The 18,932-nt window shown below is 41.8% G+C and overlaps 1 protein-coding gene across 4 annotated transcripts; it reads left to right on the forward strand.

Moving 5' to 3' along the window:
• The first annotated feature begins 6,759 nt into the window (after positions 1–6,759).
• LOC147308381 (BTB/POZ domain-containing protein KCTD1) lies at positions 6,760–18,115 on the forward strand. Of its 4 annotated transcripts, XM_086272636.1 has the most exons (6): positions 6,760–6,861; positions 7,142–7,217; positions 12,955–13,133; positions 13,761–13,905; positions 15,065–15,370; positions 17,793–18,115. In XM_086272636.1, the coding sequence occupies exons 2-6, from the start codon at positions 7,209–7,211 to the stop codon at positions 17,952–17,954; spliced, it is 801 nt and encodes a 266-aa protein (XP_086128762.1). In that variant the 5' UTR covers positions 6,760–6,861; positions 7,142–7,208; the 3' UTR covers positions 17,955–18,115. The 4 variants fall into 4 exon arrangements, with proteins under 4 accessions (XP_086128762.1, XP_086128761.1, XP_086128763.1 ...); XM_086272635.1 differs by lacking the exon at positions 6,760–6,861 and having other exon boundaries at positions 6,878–7,217; XM_086272637.1 differs by lacking the exons at positions 6,760–6,861; positions 7,142–7,217 and adding an exon at positions 10,819–11,264.
• The last annotated feature ends 817 nt before the right edge of the window (positions 18,116–18,932 follow it).

Consider the following 18,932-nt stretch of genomic DNA (forward strand, 5'->3'; position numbering starts at 1 on the left):
GAAAGTATATCAAACAAATATATCCACTCTATGTTGACAAACTTTCAAAAGTTTGCCTCAGACCCCTCAATTAGGAAAAGCTAATAAAAAGTGATAGCAAATAATACACCAACATTTTTTTCAGCTGTTGTTTGTGAACATCTTGAATGGCTTGTCAGCAAGATGTTGAACAGAAAACTGATAACGCATGGCTAGCCCTCATCGCGTCTGCTTCCATGAGTCATTAATTTGCATTCACATTCAAATACCAACAATGGCTATATGATGGGAATATTGTTATACCCAAAGATTCATTTGCACATCACATAGATGCCAGAAAATTATATTTCAAAGTGCACCCCGTCCTTATCTAATTGAAAACAGACCAATTTCTTGCGACCTCAGATTCCCCATTCCCAGCGTAGAATAGAAAGGGCAAAAGATAAAACATACACCTTAAAGATCATTAGCAATTAATATTTGGGGATTCGTGAAGAAAAACAGCGTTAAACACTTGTTTAATAATTCATACTATAAACAAGAAAGTCTCCCACTTCCTTAATAATTTAGACGTAAGCTAATGTTGATTTATTCAGGAAGGTCTCTGCCACCAGCACTGCCTGGAGTGCCCAAATTTGAATTAAAGTAGGACAGTAGCAGGCGAGTCTGTAATAACATTTGTATAATTTTATTATTGCTCTGGGCTCAGTTCATTTCCTCCTCCAGTAGCTGCGTGAAATTGTTTGATTCTGGAAACTGCCTTGAGTCTGCGGCTCTGGGGTTGGAGGGTGGTACAGGAACAGGAAGGCATGCGACACTCTCTCTGTCTGATGCTGTCAGAAACATAAACACAGACACACACCTACGCGCACACACACTAAACTCCACGTACATGTACATACACACATGCTGAAATGGAGCGAGAGAGAGAGAAATAACTTTGTTATTCTGGGTTTTGTAATACTGTTACATTGGCTCACTTAATAACTCAAGCTGTCTAGAGGATATGATTGATATTCTCACTCACCTTGTCACTTATGATAAATATTATGCTGCATTTATGTGAGATGGCTAGGAAGTGGAATAACTCGTTCATTACATTATCATATCACACAAATATGAGAGTTTGTGTTTATGTCCCTTTCTAGCAGGGAGATTGTCATTTCTTCCTAATATTAGTCAAAGAAAGTCAAGCAAAAAATGTTTCTGTGCAAAAGAGTTTGTTTGTAAAGCGGCTAATCTGATGACAGCCCAGCTTTTTTTGGTAACTTTACCACTTGGAAAGCTTTAATTTTATTTGGCCCATGAGGAAGAATTAAACTCCATAATTATTTGGGGGGGGGGGGGGGGGGGGTTGCTAGGCTATCAACTCTTATCATGTGATTTCTAGTTTGTGTTGTTCCACTACAACTATATTGTGATTTTGTTTACCAATGATAGGACTATCATTTCCAAAATGGTAATTTAGAAAACTCTGATTACTCTAACACAAACAATCAAGTTTGGGAGGTATTAGCTCATGTAACACACACCTGAGACCCCAATGGCTTTGACACAGGAAGGGAGGGTGGAGAAGTTCTGATTGGTTTCCTCGGGGCTCTGCTTCCAACTTCCCACCCGCACACATTCTCTCACTCCTCCCCGTCCTCCCCCTTCAATTCCTTTATGCAGAGCAGCCCAAACTGCAGTTTGATGAAACACATTTGTTTGACTTAACTCTTGCCTCCCCATCATGGCTAAATCTCGAAGGCCTGTCGTTGTAATGTGGCCCAACAGCAATTGGGTTAATGAGAGGATATATGTACAAGTGTGGGACTTGACCGGAGGAGCTGTTTTCCATTTGGGTTTGGTCTGCTCATGTTATTAGGGAAACCTTTATTATTGTTGCCCTCTAGTGGGAACCATATAATAGGATTACATTTTATTAGAGCCTCCCAGCATTACCCAAGCAGCCCCCTCCTCTTGTCTCTCTTCCCCACATAGTAGTGTCACTGACTTCTGTCCACTGTGGGTGGGAAGGGTACATTTGGCGCTGCGAGGGAAGCCAACAAGTGGGGAAACCGATGACACCATAGAGTTGAGATCTCTATTGTTCCTCAGTTACTGAAAAAGAAACTCACTGTGGTAAAATCTTAATTTTTGCATAACAAACTTGAACAATCTCATGAACATAACAGACTCTGTCATGTTTTGTTTAATGTAGGCTAATAATCAGCGGTTACACTGGTCAGGGCTCTATCTCATCACTCTTCTGCCACATCATAGCTGATATATTGTTACAATTCTCTGTCTTAATATTTTTACACATTACTATATTACATTTTGTCTAAGACCATTAGCTCTAATAGCTCTAGCTAATTGCAGCTGAGGGGTATAAGAAAGGGGTTCCAGTTCTACTTGCAGTGGTTTCCCCACCTTTTGTTAGTCGGATGACGCAGGTGATGTGATAGATGCAAGCTACCTATGCCTAGGAAGTGGGAGAAATTATTCAAAAGTCGAAATGGAAATCTGGCAGGAGCCATCCTGAAGCTATTATATTAGGTCTGAAATATTCCACATGATGTCTTACCAGATATCTAGTGTGGATGGCATAACATTAGAGTACTACCAGAGACTAGAAAGAGAGGTCGTATTTCTCCCATATTAACTTCTCTCTGTTGGCTCAATGTTAAGTCGAGAATTGTATTTCAAATCCTTTTCCTCACAGATTTCTGAATGATCAGGCCGCATCATATATTAAATACCTCATAGTATCATATTAGTTCAATAGAGCACTTTGGTCTCAGAGTACAGGCTTACTCTTGGTTCCTAAAGTAGGTCCAAAAGTACAATGAGAGACAGAGCCTTCAGCTATCTCCTGTGGAACCAGCTTCCAGTTTGGGAGACAGACACACTCTCTATTTCATACTTTCCTTTTTCATAAAGCTTATAGTTAGATGATCCTGTTCGTGAACCACCCTTTGGCTATGCTGCTGTAGGCTCAGGCTGCTTGGGGACTTCCCATGATGAACTGAGCATTTCTCCTCCACTCCTGTCTTTTTACTCCCCATGCCACAATCGTTCATTTACTCCCACCTCCTTCATAGTATGTGTTTTACCCTATTTGGGGTCTCCATGTATTCCTATTTTCTGTCTTCTCTTTCTCCTCAGCCTTCAACCAAGGGGAGCAGATGGCTGCACCTACCTAAGCCAGTTTTTTTTTTCCCTGTTAAAAGTAAAGTTCTTCCTTCCCACCACTGCCAAATGCTTGTTCATAGGGAGTCATCTGGCTGTTGTGAAATTCTCTCTAGTATTAAACAGTCTTTACCTGAACATAAAGCAAACCTGGCCTGTTGTTGTGAAGTGACACTCTATAAATATAGCTTAGCTGAAATAAAATAAGATTAAACTTAATTGTGTAACTGGAATTAAACTGTTAAAAAAGTCTTAAATCACAAACGTCTCTCTTTTTACTAAATGCCTTTTACCAAGCTTTGGGCCTAGCTGAAATAATCCAGTATGGGTTGCTTGTAAGCTCAAACTCAATTTAACCTTCCACGCTAGCATGGTTTGAACAGAATACCATAGCAAGTCAAACAGGCTGTTAATGCAGGATAGTCTGAACTATAGTTTTAGTATTGTTTGTGTATATTTTGCTAGAATGTATAATATAAATTAATGATCCATTAATATAATTTTCTTTAAAATGATATTGATGCATATTGGCGATCGTGGCTCAAGAGTTGGGCGTTCGCCCCGGCTTGGACAGTCTCGGTCGTTGTGTCCTTGGGCAAGACACTTCACTCGTTGCCTACTGGTGGTGGTCAGAGGACCTGGTGGCCCCACCTCGCCTCTGTCAGTGCGCCCCAAGGTGGCTGTGGCTACAATGTAGCTTGCCATCACCAGTTGTGAATGTGTGTGTGAATGGGTGGATGACTGGATATGTAAAGCGCTTTGGGGTCCTTAGGGACTAGTAAAAGCACTATATAAATACAGGCCATTTACAGGCCATAGAGTGTGCACTTATAGAAAGGTGTTTTTTCACACTACAAGCAGTGTGCATCAGACCTTACAGTTATTTATATACAGTCTGGCACATGCTCTCTATCATAAGCCTACTCTTTATAGTTTGTTTTTGGATTCAAATCCAGGAAGAAGTATGTATGAAGATATATTTGTTACTGCGGGTAAGTTGTGGCAACCCTGTAACAAGGTCTACACATACTACAAATCCCAGTTTCACCCCTCGTAACAGCCCCACAGCAACACCGAGGGAGGCACATGTACATGCAAACTCAAAAGAGTTTGCATACTGAAAGTTTCTATTGAAGGGAGTGAACAAAGGCTCAACTATTATGCAGACACTTGTTTCTTGTCTTTTTCTGTTTGCTATTACTAATTGAATAAAAGAGCTTCAGTTATACAATTACTATAATTCATGTTTAGCCTTTCAAAGCCTGATGTGACTTGGACTATATTATGGCAAAGGAGAGGTTCTCCAAAGCTAAATTTCATTGTGCCAAAGATAATACTGTATTTGATGAACAGGTCTGGCCTCAAACTGTGCAACCCTGCAGGGCAGACTGAGTCAGGAGCTACAACAGCTACAGCACTTTCCCTTATCCATCCCACTCCCTTACATAACCACAGGCCATGAGAGGGGTGTGGCGGGTAAAGCAGCAGTTATTAACTTGGTCTCAGGCAAAACCAACATCTCTTTTAGTCAACACTGAATTGCAAAGAGAGGAGAGCCGAGTAAGGTACTATAAGTGCAGTGTTAATTCACACAATTTAGGTTTATCAACGGGTTTGGGCGCAGGGGTAGGGGGAGTGTCATGTGTGTAGGTAATAAAATATATATGCAGAGGGCAGTGAATTATTAATGGTAAATGGAGTTTGCTTAGAAGTTACATAAATTATCACTTTGTCCAGAACAGAAACTTATGGGATAATAATAAATGTTAACATGCAGTGTAGCTGTGGCACAATTAAATAATCACACAGTAAACAAGCTGACTAATCTAAATGTTGCACACCAGTACTATTTGAAGTTTGCAATCTTTAGCCACCATAAGGCAGTAGTTATTCTAGCAAGTTAGGGTGCAATTAGGAAAAGTCTAAAGAAAAGCTTTCCTGGACTTCTAATGCTTATTGAACTTCCTCTTTCAAAACTTACTCTCACTAAGTGTTAACAGCAGAGACCAATTGTCATGCAAGTAATCACACCTAGTGTTTCTGAGACATTACTGTAGTCCGTTAAAATAAATAAATAAATTAAAAAAAAGAAAAGAAAAATTCCAGCAGGCGGAGTGAGTTTTCCAGGCTTCCTCTCTGCTTTCTCCAGTGAGAGCATTTATAACCCTATGATGTCATTCAGGTTCGGCAGTTTCTGTTTGGGGCAAATTTAACATCTGCAACCAATCTGGATAATTTGTCCACCAAAATGTGGTACAGCCAGTGAGTGCAGGCCTGCTGTTGCTGCCATTATTTAGGTCTAAATCCAAGTTAAATACCTGCCGTTCACAGGGACATTGGAACAATTGCTTAGGTTCCTTTTTTTGGCAACCAACACCGCACTCATTCAGCAGTCTACCCTGGTTAGTTTCATGATACACATTTTGAATGCTTTGAAGTTTATATTAAAGACAGCTTCACTCGTGCAGGAAAAAATAACATATGGGATTTCTATAAAGGTTGTTCATTCTTATGGCATCATGGCTGACACCTGATTCTTGAAGTATTGTGGCCCAAACCAGCAACCTGTGGAAAAAGTAACCTCATCTTAACAGTTGAATCCCCTGTCCCTGTGGGACGTGCTGGTCAAAAAGTGGAAAGTTTCATGGCCGAATTGGACGTTCATCCTCAAAAGGCAATTTTGTTTGTAATTTATAAAAGATCTGAGGACACCACTTTCCTGATGAAAAGAGCTGAAATATGTTTTCACATGGTTCAGTCCATCAGTCCCTAGTGACGTGGCATTGTTTCTCCACTGTTGCTTGAACTTCAAAACGAGCTTGGATTCAGTTTTGTCTCTGCGTGAACATTAGGCTACATGGCATGTTTATAAATATTTAGTTTAAATTGATGTCTTATCCATCTTTTTTTCTCTCTGGTTTCTCTGCTTTTTATGTTGGGTAAAGTTACACTAACAGCTTTGCTTTCATATAAGAAAGTTTATGTTCTGCCCAGTAGGGGGCGCAGGAGATATTTCAGCCTTCCTTCATAGTGTATGGTATGGGGATAACTATTAAGAATCTAAAGGAATAACTGTCAACCCTGTGCCCACATGTGCACAAAACACCACTCTTAACTCGGAAAGAATAATTATGCCTGTTGACTTGTAACTTTGAACATGTAATTCCTTTACTGTTTGCATCCCCAAAGTAATTCTAAAAGCCTCAGAAGTGCCTCAATCTTCCTGAAATCATGCATGGTTGAACATTTGAAATGAGCTCGCACATCACCCTCGGGCACTGATTCAGACTTGATTGAGGCAAGGCAAGCTGCAAGTGCTTATTTATACAACTGGTCTACGTCATTTGGAGGTTGTCCAAAGGGAGGAAAGAGACTGAAAAGATCACAAAGACCAAACTCGAGTGAGAATTTCATTTAAGCACATTCTATTAATTTCGTTGATTCAAGGTTAATCAACAAGTTGTCAGGGAGCACATGCTGCGTGTATACGTTAAAGAAGCAAACTAGTCAGGTTAGATGTCTGAAAAGTAAGGGGGTGAAAAAAAATCAAAGGACTCCACCAACAATCTATATAATTATCATCATCTGCTGCCTTTCCTCCCTGGCAGAAAAACACTCCATCCATTTGTAGAAATCGCCCGGGGGAACGTTACATCAAAACTAATCATAACGATTAAAATCAGCTTCTCTGCGAGACCGAGGCAATAGGCAAGTTGGAGGCAGGAGGGGTGAGGGTGTTGTAAATGCAGAAAGAAAAAAAATATTTGATTTTATAAAAACATAAACTCAACAAAGACTGAGGCACTGCTGCTGTGATCTCTTTCTTTGCTCGCGGTTTTATTTTGCAGATTGGTTTAGACTGGGGCAGAGACATGAGCTAATTGTATCCTGATCTTTGCCTTGAGGGGTTTCGGAGCCCTGGAGCAAGTATTCTCTGTATTTTGTTCTGTCTACCTTAGCCAAGCTATTGCATTTCTCACTGGTGTAGGAACAGAGGCAGATCGTGGGCCAAATCGGACGGAAAAGGTGCCCAAAAAGATACTTTATGCCGCTCTATGTTTCAGGTAAGCGAAGATTTATTTGGTTTGATTTTATTCCCGAGGTTGGATGGACTGGGACATAGAGGCGCAGCAGCTTTTACGCATGTGCCAAGCGATTCGAGCGGTACAGTTCTTAAAAAATATTTAACCACTTCCTGGCTATTGTCCCTTACTTACTGTACAAATGTATGCGCGTGACTACAATGTAGGACGTTCTGGTGCATCCAATCTAAACGAACAGCGGGCTCAGACTGTGATCTTGTCGAGCAAAGACTCTACTTATCCACCGTGTGAATTCGCTCCTGGCGCGTTTCAGATCGGAAAACATCGCCGTCTCCGTGTCTGCTGCTGCTGTGCAACTTGCTCGTAACTTACTTAAACCCGCGTTTGTCGTTTTCGTAAAGGTTTTTCGAAGTGAGTTTTGTCGTGAAACACTTCCATTTCCTGGCTGCCCTAGATCTTCTAATGAAAGACGCCATTGTGGAGTAATTTTGCCGAGGGCGTATTTCTTATTCTGTATGACAGGATGTACCTTTTACACACGTCAGTGCGGAATCTGTGAATCATCCGTTAATGCAAGCCATGTCCGCGTTATGAGATTCACATTTATGCATTTAAAGACGAAAATAGGAGCGAATTTAGTCTTTAGTCTAATCGCTTTACCACCGCGCCGTGCGTAATCAACTCCAAGGTCCGGATGCGAATCGGCACAGATATACTTACTCAGTAGTAGTAACAGTATCGACTTATTTCGCCTGTAGGACTATACTTTGTAAACAGACATGTACTCCGTTTAAAGTGTGTACTTTCTACAGTATTGCATGTGGTATCCTAAAATATAAAGATTTTTTTTAAATAAAATAAAATAAAAGATTGTGTTTGATTACTAAACATCTACCACTGGACCCCAGGGAGAATACTCAAATCCAGCTCTGGTCACCTGTAATGAAGCCCTTAGCCAGTTTCACGAGTTCCAGGGGGTGAATGAATAAAGAGAATGGTGGGACTGAGATGTTTGGTTGTCAGGACCGATCACCTGATGGCGCTGTTAAAAAGGGAAAGGGGGGAGGGGGGGGGGGAACTGTATATAGGGCTTCAGTTCATCTGTTTCACAGTGACAGTAGATTTACAAACAGAGCTCTGAGCTGAAAGAAGACACTTAACAAAACAGGCCAGAATCGCATTAGTGAAACTACAGGATCGGTTTGAACTTCATCTTTGCTTGCTCTCGATTGGAACACTGGGAGAGAAATGCTGTTATTGTATTTTTGTAGTGGCTCTGCCACTCCTGTGCCCTGGGATAGTTTGCTCTATGCCAGTGAACATGCACTACAGTCTCTAACAGCCTGCGGCTACATAGCACTGATCACACTTCCTTATCTGTGATGTCATGCTGATGTACAGCTCCAGTAACTCCACAAAGAATCGTTTTCAAGTAGATTAGTACGTCTGAGAAAACTGAGGGAGTAATTGTGTGTTCCTGGTTGATAAATAAGTAAGCACTACTATGGCTTGTTTTATAGTTACCAGCTGTGTATGAAATTCTTGATCGTGTGGAGAATCAAAGCTTATCCGGACCACCGTGCTCTACTGGAAATGATTATTTTTATGCAAGTTACAGCCAAAAATTGAAATGGTGACTACACATAAAATCAACAAGATGCTTTAAAGTACGGTACAGGTTTGCATAGTATGTTCAAATGTGGTGATGTGTTTGTGTTTGTGTGGGCAACCTCTTCATTCTTTCATTTAATGCCTTAGTACTTTTTCATACTAAACACATCTCCACGGGTCATTTGAAACATACCAAATACTCCCTTTACTGTTAAGTATAAGACGTGGAGTCAGTTTGAAGACAAAGTCTCTGCAGTCATTGTTCAGAACTTATATGCTTATGTCAGTTGTCATCAAAGAGGGGGGATGTGAAAACAAAAACATTAATGACAATGACAAAAGTTTTATTGAAATGCGGTATTTTGGCTTTGCTGCAGCATGCAGTTACTTTATATTTACAAAGTATACAAAGTCCAGTGGGATATGCATTTGATCTAGCTTACAGTTTTTACCCAAACCATGCTGTTATAACAGTTCATCATTACCTTTTTCATATATATTTTATATATACAGCTAGCGGCAACTGATGTTAACCCAGAGTTTGTAGTTGTCTGTGTATGGACATTTCAAACAAATGGCCACAGGCAACAAAGCAGAGACAACCCATCCAGATTATGTAAATACCAGTCTGCCTGCCTTGAACTGAATGTTAATGCTCTGATCTGAAATGCTAATTGTATCTTGTGAGATATGTCGAAACAGTGAAGAGTTGCATTCTGGGATGGCCAACTTAAAGTCAGTCTGTTACATATGCTGAACCCCAGAAGGCCCTTCAATTATTACAACAGCAGACAGATCCTTGCTTTCTATGTTTTTGGATTAATTATTAGTGGAACACATACCCTGCTATTTCTTACTAAATATTCAACCTGAGCTACTGTAAGGTGTTAGTTCCTTAAAGTTTGAAGAAAGATGGTCTTGCATTAAAGGCCTGAAAGAAAACTGGTGAAAAACAACAGAAACAAAAGGGAGTAGCTCGACTGCTCCGGGCTTTGATGCTCTGCGCATGTTTTAGATTTGTTTGTGCATACTGTGGTGCAACAAAATTACACGAGCTGGATAAACGAACAGATTCCCTGAACACATACGTTTTGACTTCTTTCGCAAACATCCTAACATGCATGAGAGACTTCTGTAGCGCTGTGCCAAATTCAAAATGGCAACAGGTTGGAAAAGCGCTCGTGTGGCACATCTCAGGATTCGTACTTGTAGATTCTGAGGACGCTGTGACCTTTGAACTGATTTTGAGCAACGTAGACACAGGTCCGACTAAAGGTTCACGACACGTCTTTATTTCCAGCAACTCGGGATGATTTTGTGATATGAGAGCTCATTCCCTCAACTGGCTCCCTCCAGCTCCCAACCCTCCACTTCCCACCCACCCAACCACCCGTTCTCTTTCACTCTCTCTTCTTTCTCCCCTGCAATTTTCCATAATGCCTCACAGATTTTACACTCAATCCACCTTTGCAATGACAAGGCTTTGAGGAAATCCAATTCCACCAAGCTGTTTTCAGAACTTACTCTCCACAGGCACACACTTTCTCTCACTCACTCTCTCTCACACACACACACGCACACACCACCATCTCCACAAATTAGTCAGGGAACAAATTACCTGCATTCTGAGTGTGATCCCACGCACTTTGCCGGCTGCCTTACACAGGTCCCCTTTTGAAGAGCAGCCATGTGATTTCTCTCTCTTTTGCCCCGCAGGCCCCTTTGCCTTCTGCGAGGGATTCTGGAGTTGAATTTTAAAACTATGTATGGCTGCTGCCTGCGCTTATCAGCGTGTGCACAAGTGGCATGCAAATCAGACCAGGATCACACACCGCATTGGAGGCCTACACTCAAAGGCAAGCTTAATTGCTAATTGGGTATCTAGGTGTGAAACTCACACTGCCAATGAGAAACAGGAATGTGGATGTTTTAAGGCCAGTGGTTGAACTAATTAATTTTAATCTGAATGTTATTAAAAATTGTGGATTCCCTACATTTCTTCTGCGGAAAAAAAAACAACCCAGGAGAGTGCTGTGGCAGTACTTTTAACCGCAATTGGACATGTTGTGGTCTGGTTTTATACTCCACGATATCATTAGTGTGGTAGCTTTGCAATGCTGATGTGGTCACTGGAGGTGGTGTTAACACCACACCGCAGCGCTTAGACTTGTCAGACACAGAGCCAGGGAGAAACAGATGAAGAAGTTTTATAGCTGCTCTGAGGGTCACACCGTTGATTTGAAGGGGTGTTAGCTGGTACTTCACATGCAGTGTTTCTTTGCTGACCTCAAGGACGTTTAGTTATTGATAACATCTTGCAGCCTGTAAATAGTGAAGAGTCTTTTCCCTTAAAACATCATATTCAGAATGCATTTGGCCATCTAAAAAATAAGAGTGATGTTCCTGACTGCTTTTGTGTGACTGGAAAGCGCACAATCAATCAGGTGCTTATGGCTGGTAAGTGTGTGTATGGGTGGGGGGAGGTTGTATTTTGGGGGGGGGGGGGGGGGGGTTGAATGGGCTATTGCAGTGGTATTTTTTTCTTTTCTTTTCTTTTTTTTGTCCATGTGATTGAGAAGGTTGGCCACTGTTTCGGCTTTGTCACAGACTCAACTTTGTTCGACTGATGTGTTGGAAGGCTGAACAAAAACTGCTGCTGAACAATGGGCAGGGGGGGGCAGTGGTCGCGCGTGGAAACACTGCTCCGAAAAGGGGGGCAAAGGCCAGCTGTTCAAGGTCCAGATGTGGCGTGTTAACCCAAATCGCATCATAAGCAGACGATCGCATTTTGCAGGCTAAGGCAGGATTTGTTTCATTCCGCGAAAATGCGACACACATACCTGCCACTGAAACAGCGACAGCCCAAAAGAGCCGCGGGCGCTACAATGCTAATGTTGTCGGGGGCTTTGACTTCTCCCAGCCACTGCAAAGAAGCCGCTCCGTGTGACAGCAACGGCTTTCGCTCTCACCCCCGGTGCTCGCTATTTTTTTCACGCCTCTTCATTTTTGGCAGGTGTGTTGGAGAGGGTGAAAAAAAAAGCCTCACTGCTTTCTCCTATCTCTTTGACCCTAAACGTCTGAGCCGTAATGGACGAAACGGATATCATGGACTTAACGCATCAGAAGGCGAGAAAGCGTCCCCGTCCAATCAGTTCCGTGGATGAGTCCGTGCACGCTTCCCTCAAACGGCTCCCGATCCGAGCGGCGGAGTGCAGGGAGAGCTCGCTGATGTTCGCTGTCAGAGGAGAGCCCGTTCCCGCAGCATCTCTGAAGCAAAATGACCATTCGGTGACTTCCTCTCCAACCACAGTGATGCCGGCGCAGGTAAACGCGTAAAAGTGTCGTGTTGTCTGGGGAGGGGGAGAGCGATTTAACTTTCGACTTTATGGAGCGAAGTGCCGGACACTTTGTTTTTTGGTAGTTTTGTTTTTTTTATTTACCGAATCGAAGAAATCATCACCTCGGTGCCCTCAACCGTAGACTGCGCACACAGTGTCAGATAGTCCTTCCTGTGCAATATACTGTAAAATGTATGTGTTGAGTTCACGGTTTTGTTTTGTTTTTATTTGTTTTGTTTTTTAAAGCAGATGTGTCTAATGTCCTGCTCACTCCTTAGTGATCGGGACACTTTTGAGGTTTTCTCCAATCTTCACTCAAACTTTTTCGGGTATAAAGTCATTTTTCATCTCAGAGCTTAACAGAAATCGTCTCCTAATGGTGTTTGTAGGTTATCGTGAGACGTTATTCTCCAAATCCTATTATAGTATTCAAATCAGGAATCATTATTGCTCATTTTCATGACTGAGATTGATGCTCCAAATTAATTTGGTTTTGGAGATTATGGCCCACAGGAGTGGATGCTTGTGGATTGTGGCAACATTCAGGTCAAGGTCGGGCTGCTCTATCTTGCACAGAAAAGGGTAACAAGAAAAAAACCCACCCTTGCTCTCCACTCCTGACTGCAGAATATATTGGATAAAGAAATGCACAGATTGTTGTCTCTTATTAGCCTTTCTTTCTTTTTTCTTTCCTAATATACTAATTTTTTCGATCTTCCCTAGAGTTGTTTTAATTGTCTGTTTCATTTGCAGCAGAAGATTACAATCTAATGTGTCTTCCTACATGCATTTCCTTTGTGCTCCCTCAGGATAATCGCTCCAGCATGTCCAGGCCCATGATCACACGGTCACCGGTGTCTCCCTTGAGTAACCAGGGCATCCCAACACCTGCTCAGCTCACCAAGTCCAATGCTCCTGTGCACATCGATGTAGGTGGGCACATGTACACCAGCAGTCTGGCCACCTTAACAAAATTTCCAGAATCTCGGTGAGTTTGCCCTGCCATACAGATGTATTTTAAGTGGAGGGGGAAGGTTAAGATCCAGGGTCAGGGGTAACCATTTGTGGCAGGATTTTTGCATGTATTGTGTGTTTTACAGGGATGTTTTCTGATGGAGCCTAATGTTTTTTTGTCAGAATTTCCTCGCAGTTTGTTGTTTATTGGTTATTGTTGTAACGCGACGGCCAGATGTCACATTTTGTAAAACTCTGCTATTTTAAAGGGGTAAACAATTTGTGAGCACTTTAAGTGCAGAATGCAGAGAGCAGACAAAGGCAACTTGGTTATTCTGACAGATGTCACAGCGGCAGTAAAGAGCCAAAGGGCATGGAGCCATCTGGAGGCTGGGAGGCCACACTGTCGCTCCAAGCACAGGCCCGCGGGTGACTGCCTCCCTGCCTCAGGCAACCAAGCACCAGCTGGCCTTGACCTCTCAGGACCTTCTTTCTTTCTTTCTTTAAGACAGATTTAGTGAGATCAAGTTTAGGTTTTAAAAATTGTTACAAGTATTGTTTGTGAGTGTAAAAAATACACTGATATGTTGTCCTCCTTCTTCCTTCCTTACCTCCCTTTCTGCTTAAATCACCACCCCTCCTCTCTCTCTCTTACGGGCAGAATTGGTCGTCTCTTTGATGGCACAGAGCCTATAGTCCTGGACAGCCTGAAGCAGCACTACTTCATTGACAGGGATGGACACATGTTCCGCTATATCCTCAACTTCCTCAGGACGTCCAAGCTCCTCATCCCCGACGACTTCAAAGTAAGTTGATGCCCATCCTAGAAACTGTAAATTCCCATCAGCCAGTCAGCAGTCCTACAACTTAACACACACAATGAATGCTAAGGCCGTGGAACGCCTTTGGTCACTGGTCCTCCCTGAGTTACTGAAAATGGTTCACATGCTGGAGAGAAAATATCAGGGCTCTACCAAACAAACCCCAATTGCAAAGCATTTCCTCATCAAGAGATGCAGTTTGATTCCTTCTAGCTACAAACTGGCAAAGATTCTTTTGCAATACATAAGTAAAAAAGCAGGCTCGTACTGAAACAATTATACTGACACCCATGGCCATACGATATCCTTTTTTCTGCAGCTCTCTGTGTTCTTGTGCCAAGTGTCCATCCAAGGTGCCTGTCACTGTATGTGGCACATAAGCAGCCCACCCCCCACTCAAATAGTTAAGCAATAATTATTGAACTTGCCCTGGGAGAAAACAAATAACCACATTATCAGATGGACTGTCCACTGTGCAAAAAGTATGTCAGTTAAAATAAGCAGAGGCAAAAGACAAGACCAAGTTCAGGCTAAGGCCATATGCTCAGTGAGTAGATGTTGAGAGGATCATGTGAAAACTGGAATGTGGTGCAGTTTAGGCCCTGCAGTGCTGTGAGTAAAGGCTCTGCTCCTCTAGCCCATGCAACCCTGTGTTACACGTCGCCCTGTATCTTCTCTACTTTGGATCTTTTGTAATTTTTCCTGAGTGGTGTCTCGACTAGGGTTTATTGTTCATTCATGTAGAACAGTGCTTTTAAAGCTTCCTTGTTCTTTCTGGGGGTTTTTTTGGAATATCTCAGCTTTAGAAAGAAAATGACGACTTTTAACTGTTTTGCTTTTTGTGTCTTTTAGTATGTTGCTCTCTAGTATCCAGATTGTCCAGAATTCTGCATCAAGACTACCTGTGTAGAAGATAATATTGTACAATTAAGCATCGATCTAGGAGGGAAAAAACAAAAAATATTACAAAATACTTTGAAATCTAAACAGAATAATCAACAGGAACAACATATTTGATACAACCCTGAAAACATATACCATATTTACCATGGTTTTAATGTGTAAACCGTTAAGGCCGACAACTTCACATTTCTTTTTCGAGAATGCAATGATGTGAAAACCCTTCAACTTTTATATCCTACAGGACTACAGCCTGCTGTATGAGGAAGCACGATATTTCCAGCTGCAGCCCATGCTTGCTGAGCTGGAGCGCTGGCGCCAGGACCAGGAGCTAGGTCGGGTGTCCCGTCCCTGCGAGTGCTTGGTGGTGCGTGTTGCACCCGACCTGGGTGAGAGGATCACACTCAGCGGTGACAAGGCCCTGATCGAAGATGTGTTTCCAGAAATCGGAGACGTTATGTGCAACTCCGTCAATGCTGGCTGGAACCACGACTCCACACACGTCATCCGGTTCCCACTGAATGGGTACTGTCACCTCAACTCTGTCCAGGTTTGTATCCATCTATCTTGAAAACATAATAATTGATTGCAGTAATGTTGTGCTCATTTAGCCTTTTTCTGTCATAAAAAATTAGTTATGTCTGATTGCAGGCTTTCTTTTTTTTATCTTTTTTAATCCAATCAAATTACAAGAACGGCCTCGCAGAAAAATGGGTGCTTTGATGAGTTCATCAAAGCGCTAATTTAGAAAGCTATCATTACACAAGTCTACCACCATCTTTACTTTCTGTGATTTGTATGGAATAATAATGTTGACTGTAACTGGAGAGCTGAAAAAGGGCTGAGCTTCAGTACTATCCACTGATGTAACACTATGTTTTTGGATGGTTTTGAACATATAACATTGCATCACACAAAAATGAAGCTGTAGGTGTGCTTCATATGCCAAAAAAAAAATCAGTTAATCTGGACTTTTGGTTTTACATACAGTTTGAAAGGTCTCTGTTCAACCCATTACTTCAGGTGAAACCATGTCTCACAACCTATAAACATTTTATTTTGGTCTCTTGGTCTAAAAAGTCATTACATTGGCCAGAGTCTTCCACCATGTGCTAGATGGTTTAAAGACTGAAAACAGAGACCAGAGAAGCTGAAGGAGCCTCTCAGCCCATTTCAAGTTTGTTGTGAATTATTTGAACAATGATGACCAAAACGCCAGCTTACAGTGGGCATTAGGGCCAAACTAATGAAAAGTGATGAGAAAGTTGTTAATGATGGGAGTTTTACATAGTGGAACAGCTGAGACCTTTATCAGTGGTGCAAAAGGAAACTGTAAGGAAGAAGAAAGAGGAAGTTCAGCGTGTAATGAAAACACAAGTCAGTAACTCTGAGTGTCTTAGTGGATCAACAGATTGACGTCCAATTTAAAATAAAATCAAGACTTTGATGGTGTTCTGTTCAAGTATTGTTTCTGCGTATAACATCCGAAAAGCATTTGGCAAGATTTCCTACTAAGAATTGGATGCCTTAGTGAATCAATACCAGCAATATCTTGAGGTTGTGCACTTCTGATATATTAGTTTATCTTTGTTTATTAAAGTTAACTTTGCCTTTGTAAACTCTTATAAGTTATTAGGGGTGTTATAAATCTAAGGGTTGGGAGTCTATTCGAACACCATTCATTACAAGGAGATAGAAAATAAGTTTGTTGTAAGAACTAGAGGTCAAGTTTCAATTTGCTTTCTATTAAAATATGATCCTTTCCCAGGAACTGTGTTTTTACCTGAAACTAATACATGCAAAACTGAAGCTTTTAAAAAATAGGTGTATGCTGCACACACAAGTAAGCCTTTACTCAACAAAACACTCTTTTTGTGTCAACCTCCATTGTTATTGTCTGCATGTATTTGGCAATCCTGCATTTCCCAGATTATAAATTCATACTCCAATAACTCATTGATGGTAAAATCCTCAGACATGCATCCATAAAGGATGAAGTAAAGGCATATTTGAAAAGATTTTACAATGATTTTGGACTATGTCTCCGTCTGAGGAAGTCAAATCACCGCCTCCTTCCCAAAAAACACACACACACAAACCAGACTCTGGAGTGTGTGTGTGTGTGTGTGTGTGTGTGTGTGTGTGTGTGTGTGTGTGTGTGTGTGTGTGTGTGTGTGTGTGAGAGAGAGTCGTGGAGAGCAAGCAAGAGAGTGAGCATGCTCCCTAGCAGGTTGTCCCCAGGCAGGGCCCATAATCCTGTTTGGTTATTAAAGCACGCCGGCGGTGAATGCTGTATCTGCGGCTAATGGAGGCAGGGCGGGGGGTTTGAGAGAAGGAAGGGGAGCAGAGAGAGCTGCCAGCAGTAGGGGGACCTTTGTAGTTTTGGTGAAGGCTTGGGCCTGGGGGAGAATTGGGGAGAGGGTTTTTTTTTTCCTGAGCAGCCCACACTGAGCCAAGTGGCAGAGAGAAAGCCTCACTGCTCCCTGGGGCCTCTTCGATGGAATGTGATCCTACAACCCCCCTGGACACGTCTGTAGATGTCTGCGAGGCTGTGGGATCAGGAACAGCTACACACACATAGACAAACACACATATACACTAGAAAACAATGAAAATGAGGTATGAGGCAATATGAGAGGCTCTTGGTTTTGTGAAAGTCTTGCGAAAGTCCCATCCAAATTCCCGTCACAAGCCGTATGTTGCTGCTACTTACTCCCAAAGCTGTTTCCAATGCTAGACTAAGGCAGCAGCACATAATTGGAGGAGTTTTGGGTGATTGAATGCTTTTCAGCTTTGCAGCAGTGAACAAAAGGTTAGTGGTTAACAATTTAGCATCACTGTTGTAGCGACTCCCTGACTGGCTTATCACACTGACTTTTACCAAGAAATGACCAACCGTGTGCATTTCCTTCTATAATCAATATCTTGCTTCTGACATCCTCCCCCCTTCTATCTTGTTCCACATTTCCCAGGTTCTAGAGCGTCTCCAGCAACGTGGCTTCGAGATCGCTGGCTCCTGCGGCGGAGGCGTGGACTCATCCCAGTTCAGCGAGTACGTCCTGAGGAGGGAACTGAGGAGGACAAGTCAGCGAGGGCCCAATTCAAACAGGATAAAGCAGGAGCAGCTAGACTAGAAGCCTCCCAAGCAGCAGGAGGTGCTAGACTTTTCTGTGGCAGCCAAACGCTTGACGCTGCAGAGCTCTGTGGACTCTGTTTTTCTTTGTTCCCTTGTTGATGTTTTTTGTTTTCTTAAACTTGAGAATCATCTAAAGAATAAAAATGAAGTGCAACAGGAGATTTTTTTTTTTTTTTTTTTTTTGCCATAAGAAGATACAAGATATTTGATAAGTTTGAGATTGTCCCCCTAAACCAGTTTAAAAAAGGATTTATATATGCTGGATCCCCAAACAAAGTTTGTTTTAAAACTTGGAGCCTACATTAGGTTGAATAGGAGTCCTAATTTTCCCATATAAATTAAAAAGAAAAGAATTTGTTGCTGATTTTATGTGTTGCATAGCTTTTTTATTTGTATTTTTTTCAACCAGTGACTTGATTCAGTGTCGCTGGCATATTGGTTAAATCAGTTTTTACCCCTTGTTTTGAAAAGGTCACTAATGTGTTGCTTACAGTGCAGAATGTCTTCGTTGTCATAAACAGTTAGTCTCAACAACAGCATCTGTTTTTCATATAATAACATGACGTTAAATAATTACGACACCAATGAAGTGTTTTTTTCTTTAATTGCTTATTTTATTGGCCTAAGTCAAAAAATACAGTTGACATCAAAATTTAACTTCAAAGACTTTTATTTATATATATATATATACACACACACATGTATGCAGTAAGGAAATAGAAGAAGCTACTTTCGTCTGCTCTCTTATTCACAAGGGGTCACCACAGCGGGTGGCTCTGCATGTTTGATTTGACAGATTGTTCTTATTCCGGATGCCCTTCCTGCCACAACCCCAAAAGGGATTTGTGTCTCCTCAAACTGGGGATCTTTCTTTTGTTGGGCAAATGTGTAAACCACTACACTATGGAGCCGCTAGATGCAGTAAGGAAATCATTTTGTGAATTATTATGACACACCATTTGCCTCATCAGGGACT

This window comes from Aulonocara sp. 'chitande type north' Nkhata Bay, linkage group LG18 (assembly GCF_057382095.1).
Source record: "Aulonocara sp. 'chitande type north' Nkhata Bay isolate Kocher_YH1m ecotype deep benthic linkage group LG18, A_spYH_male_GT1.1, whole genome shotgun sequence".
Lineage (NCBI taxonomy): Eukaryota > Metazoa > Chordata > Actinopteri > Cichliformes > Cichlidae > Aulonocara > Aulonocara sp. 'chitande type north' Nkhata Bay.

Coding starts and splice junctions, on each gene's coding strand:
- LOC147308381 (XM_086272634.1), top strand. CDS start 11,895: ATGGACGAAACGGATATCATGGACTTAACGCATCAGAAGGCGAGAAAG. Junction 13,134..13,760: donor ACAAAATTTCCAGAATCTCG/GTGAGTTTGCCC, acceptor TCTTACGGGCAG/AATTGGTCGTCTCTTTGATG. Junction 15,371..17,792: donor GTCACCTCAACTCTGTCCAG/GTTTGTATCCAT, acceptor CACATTTCCCAG/GTTCTAGAGCGTCTCCAGCA.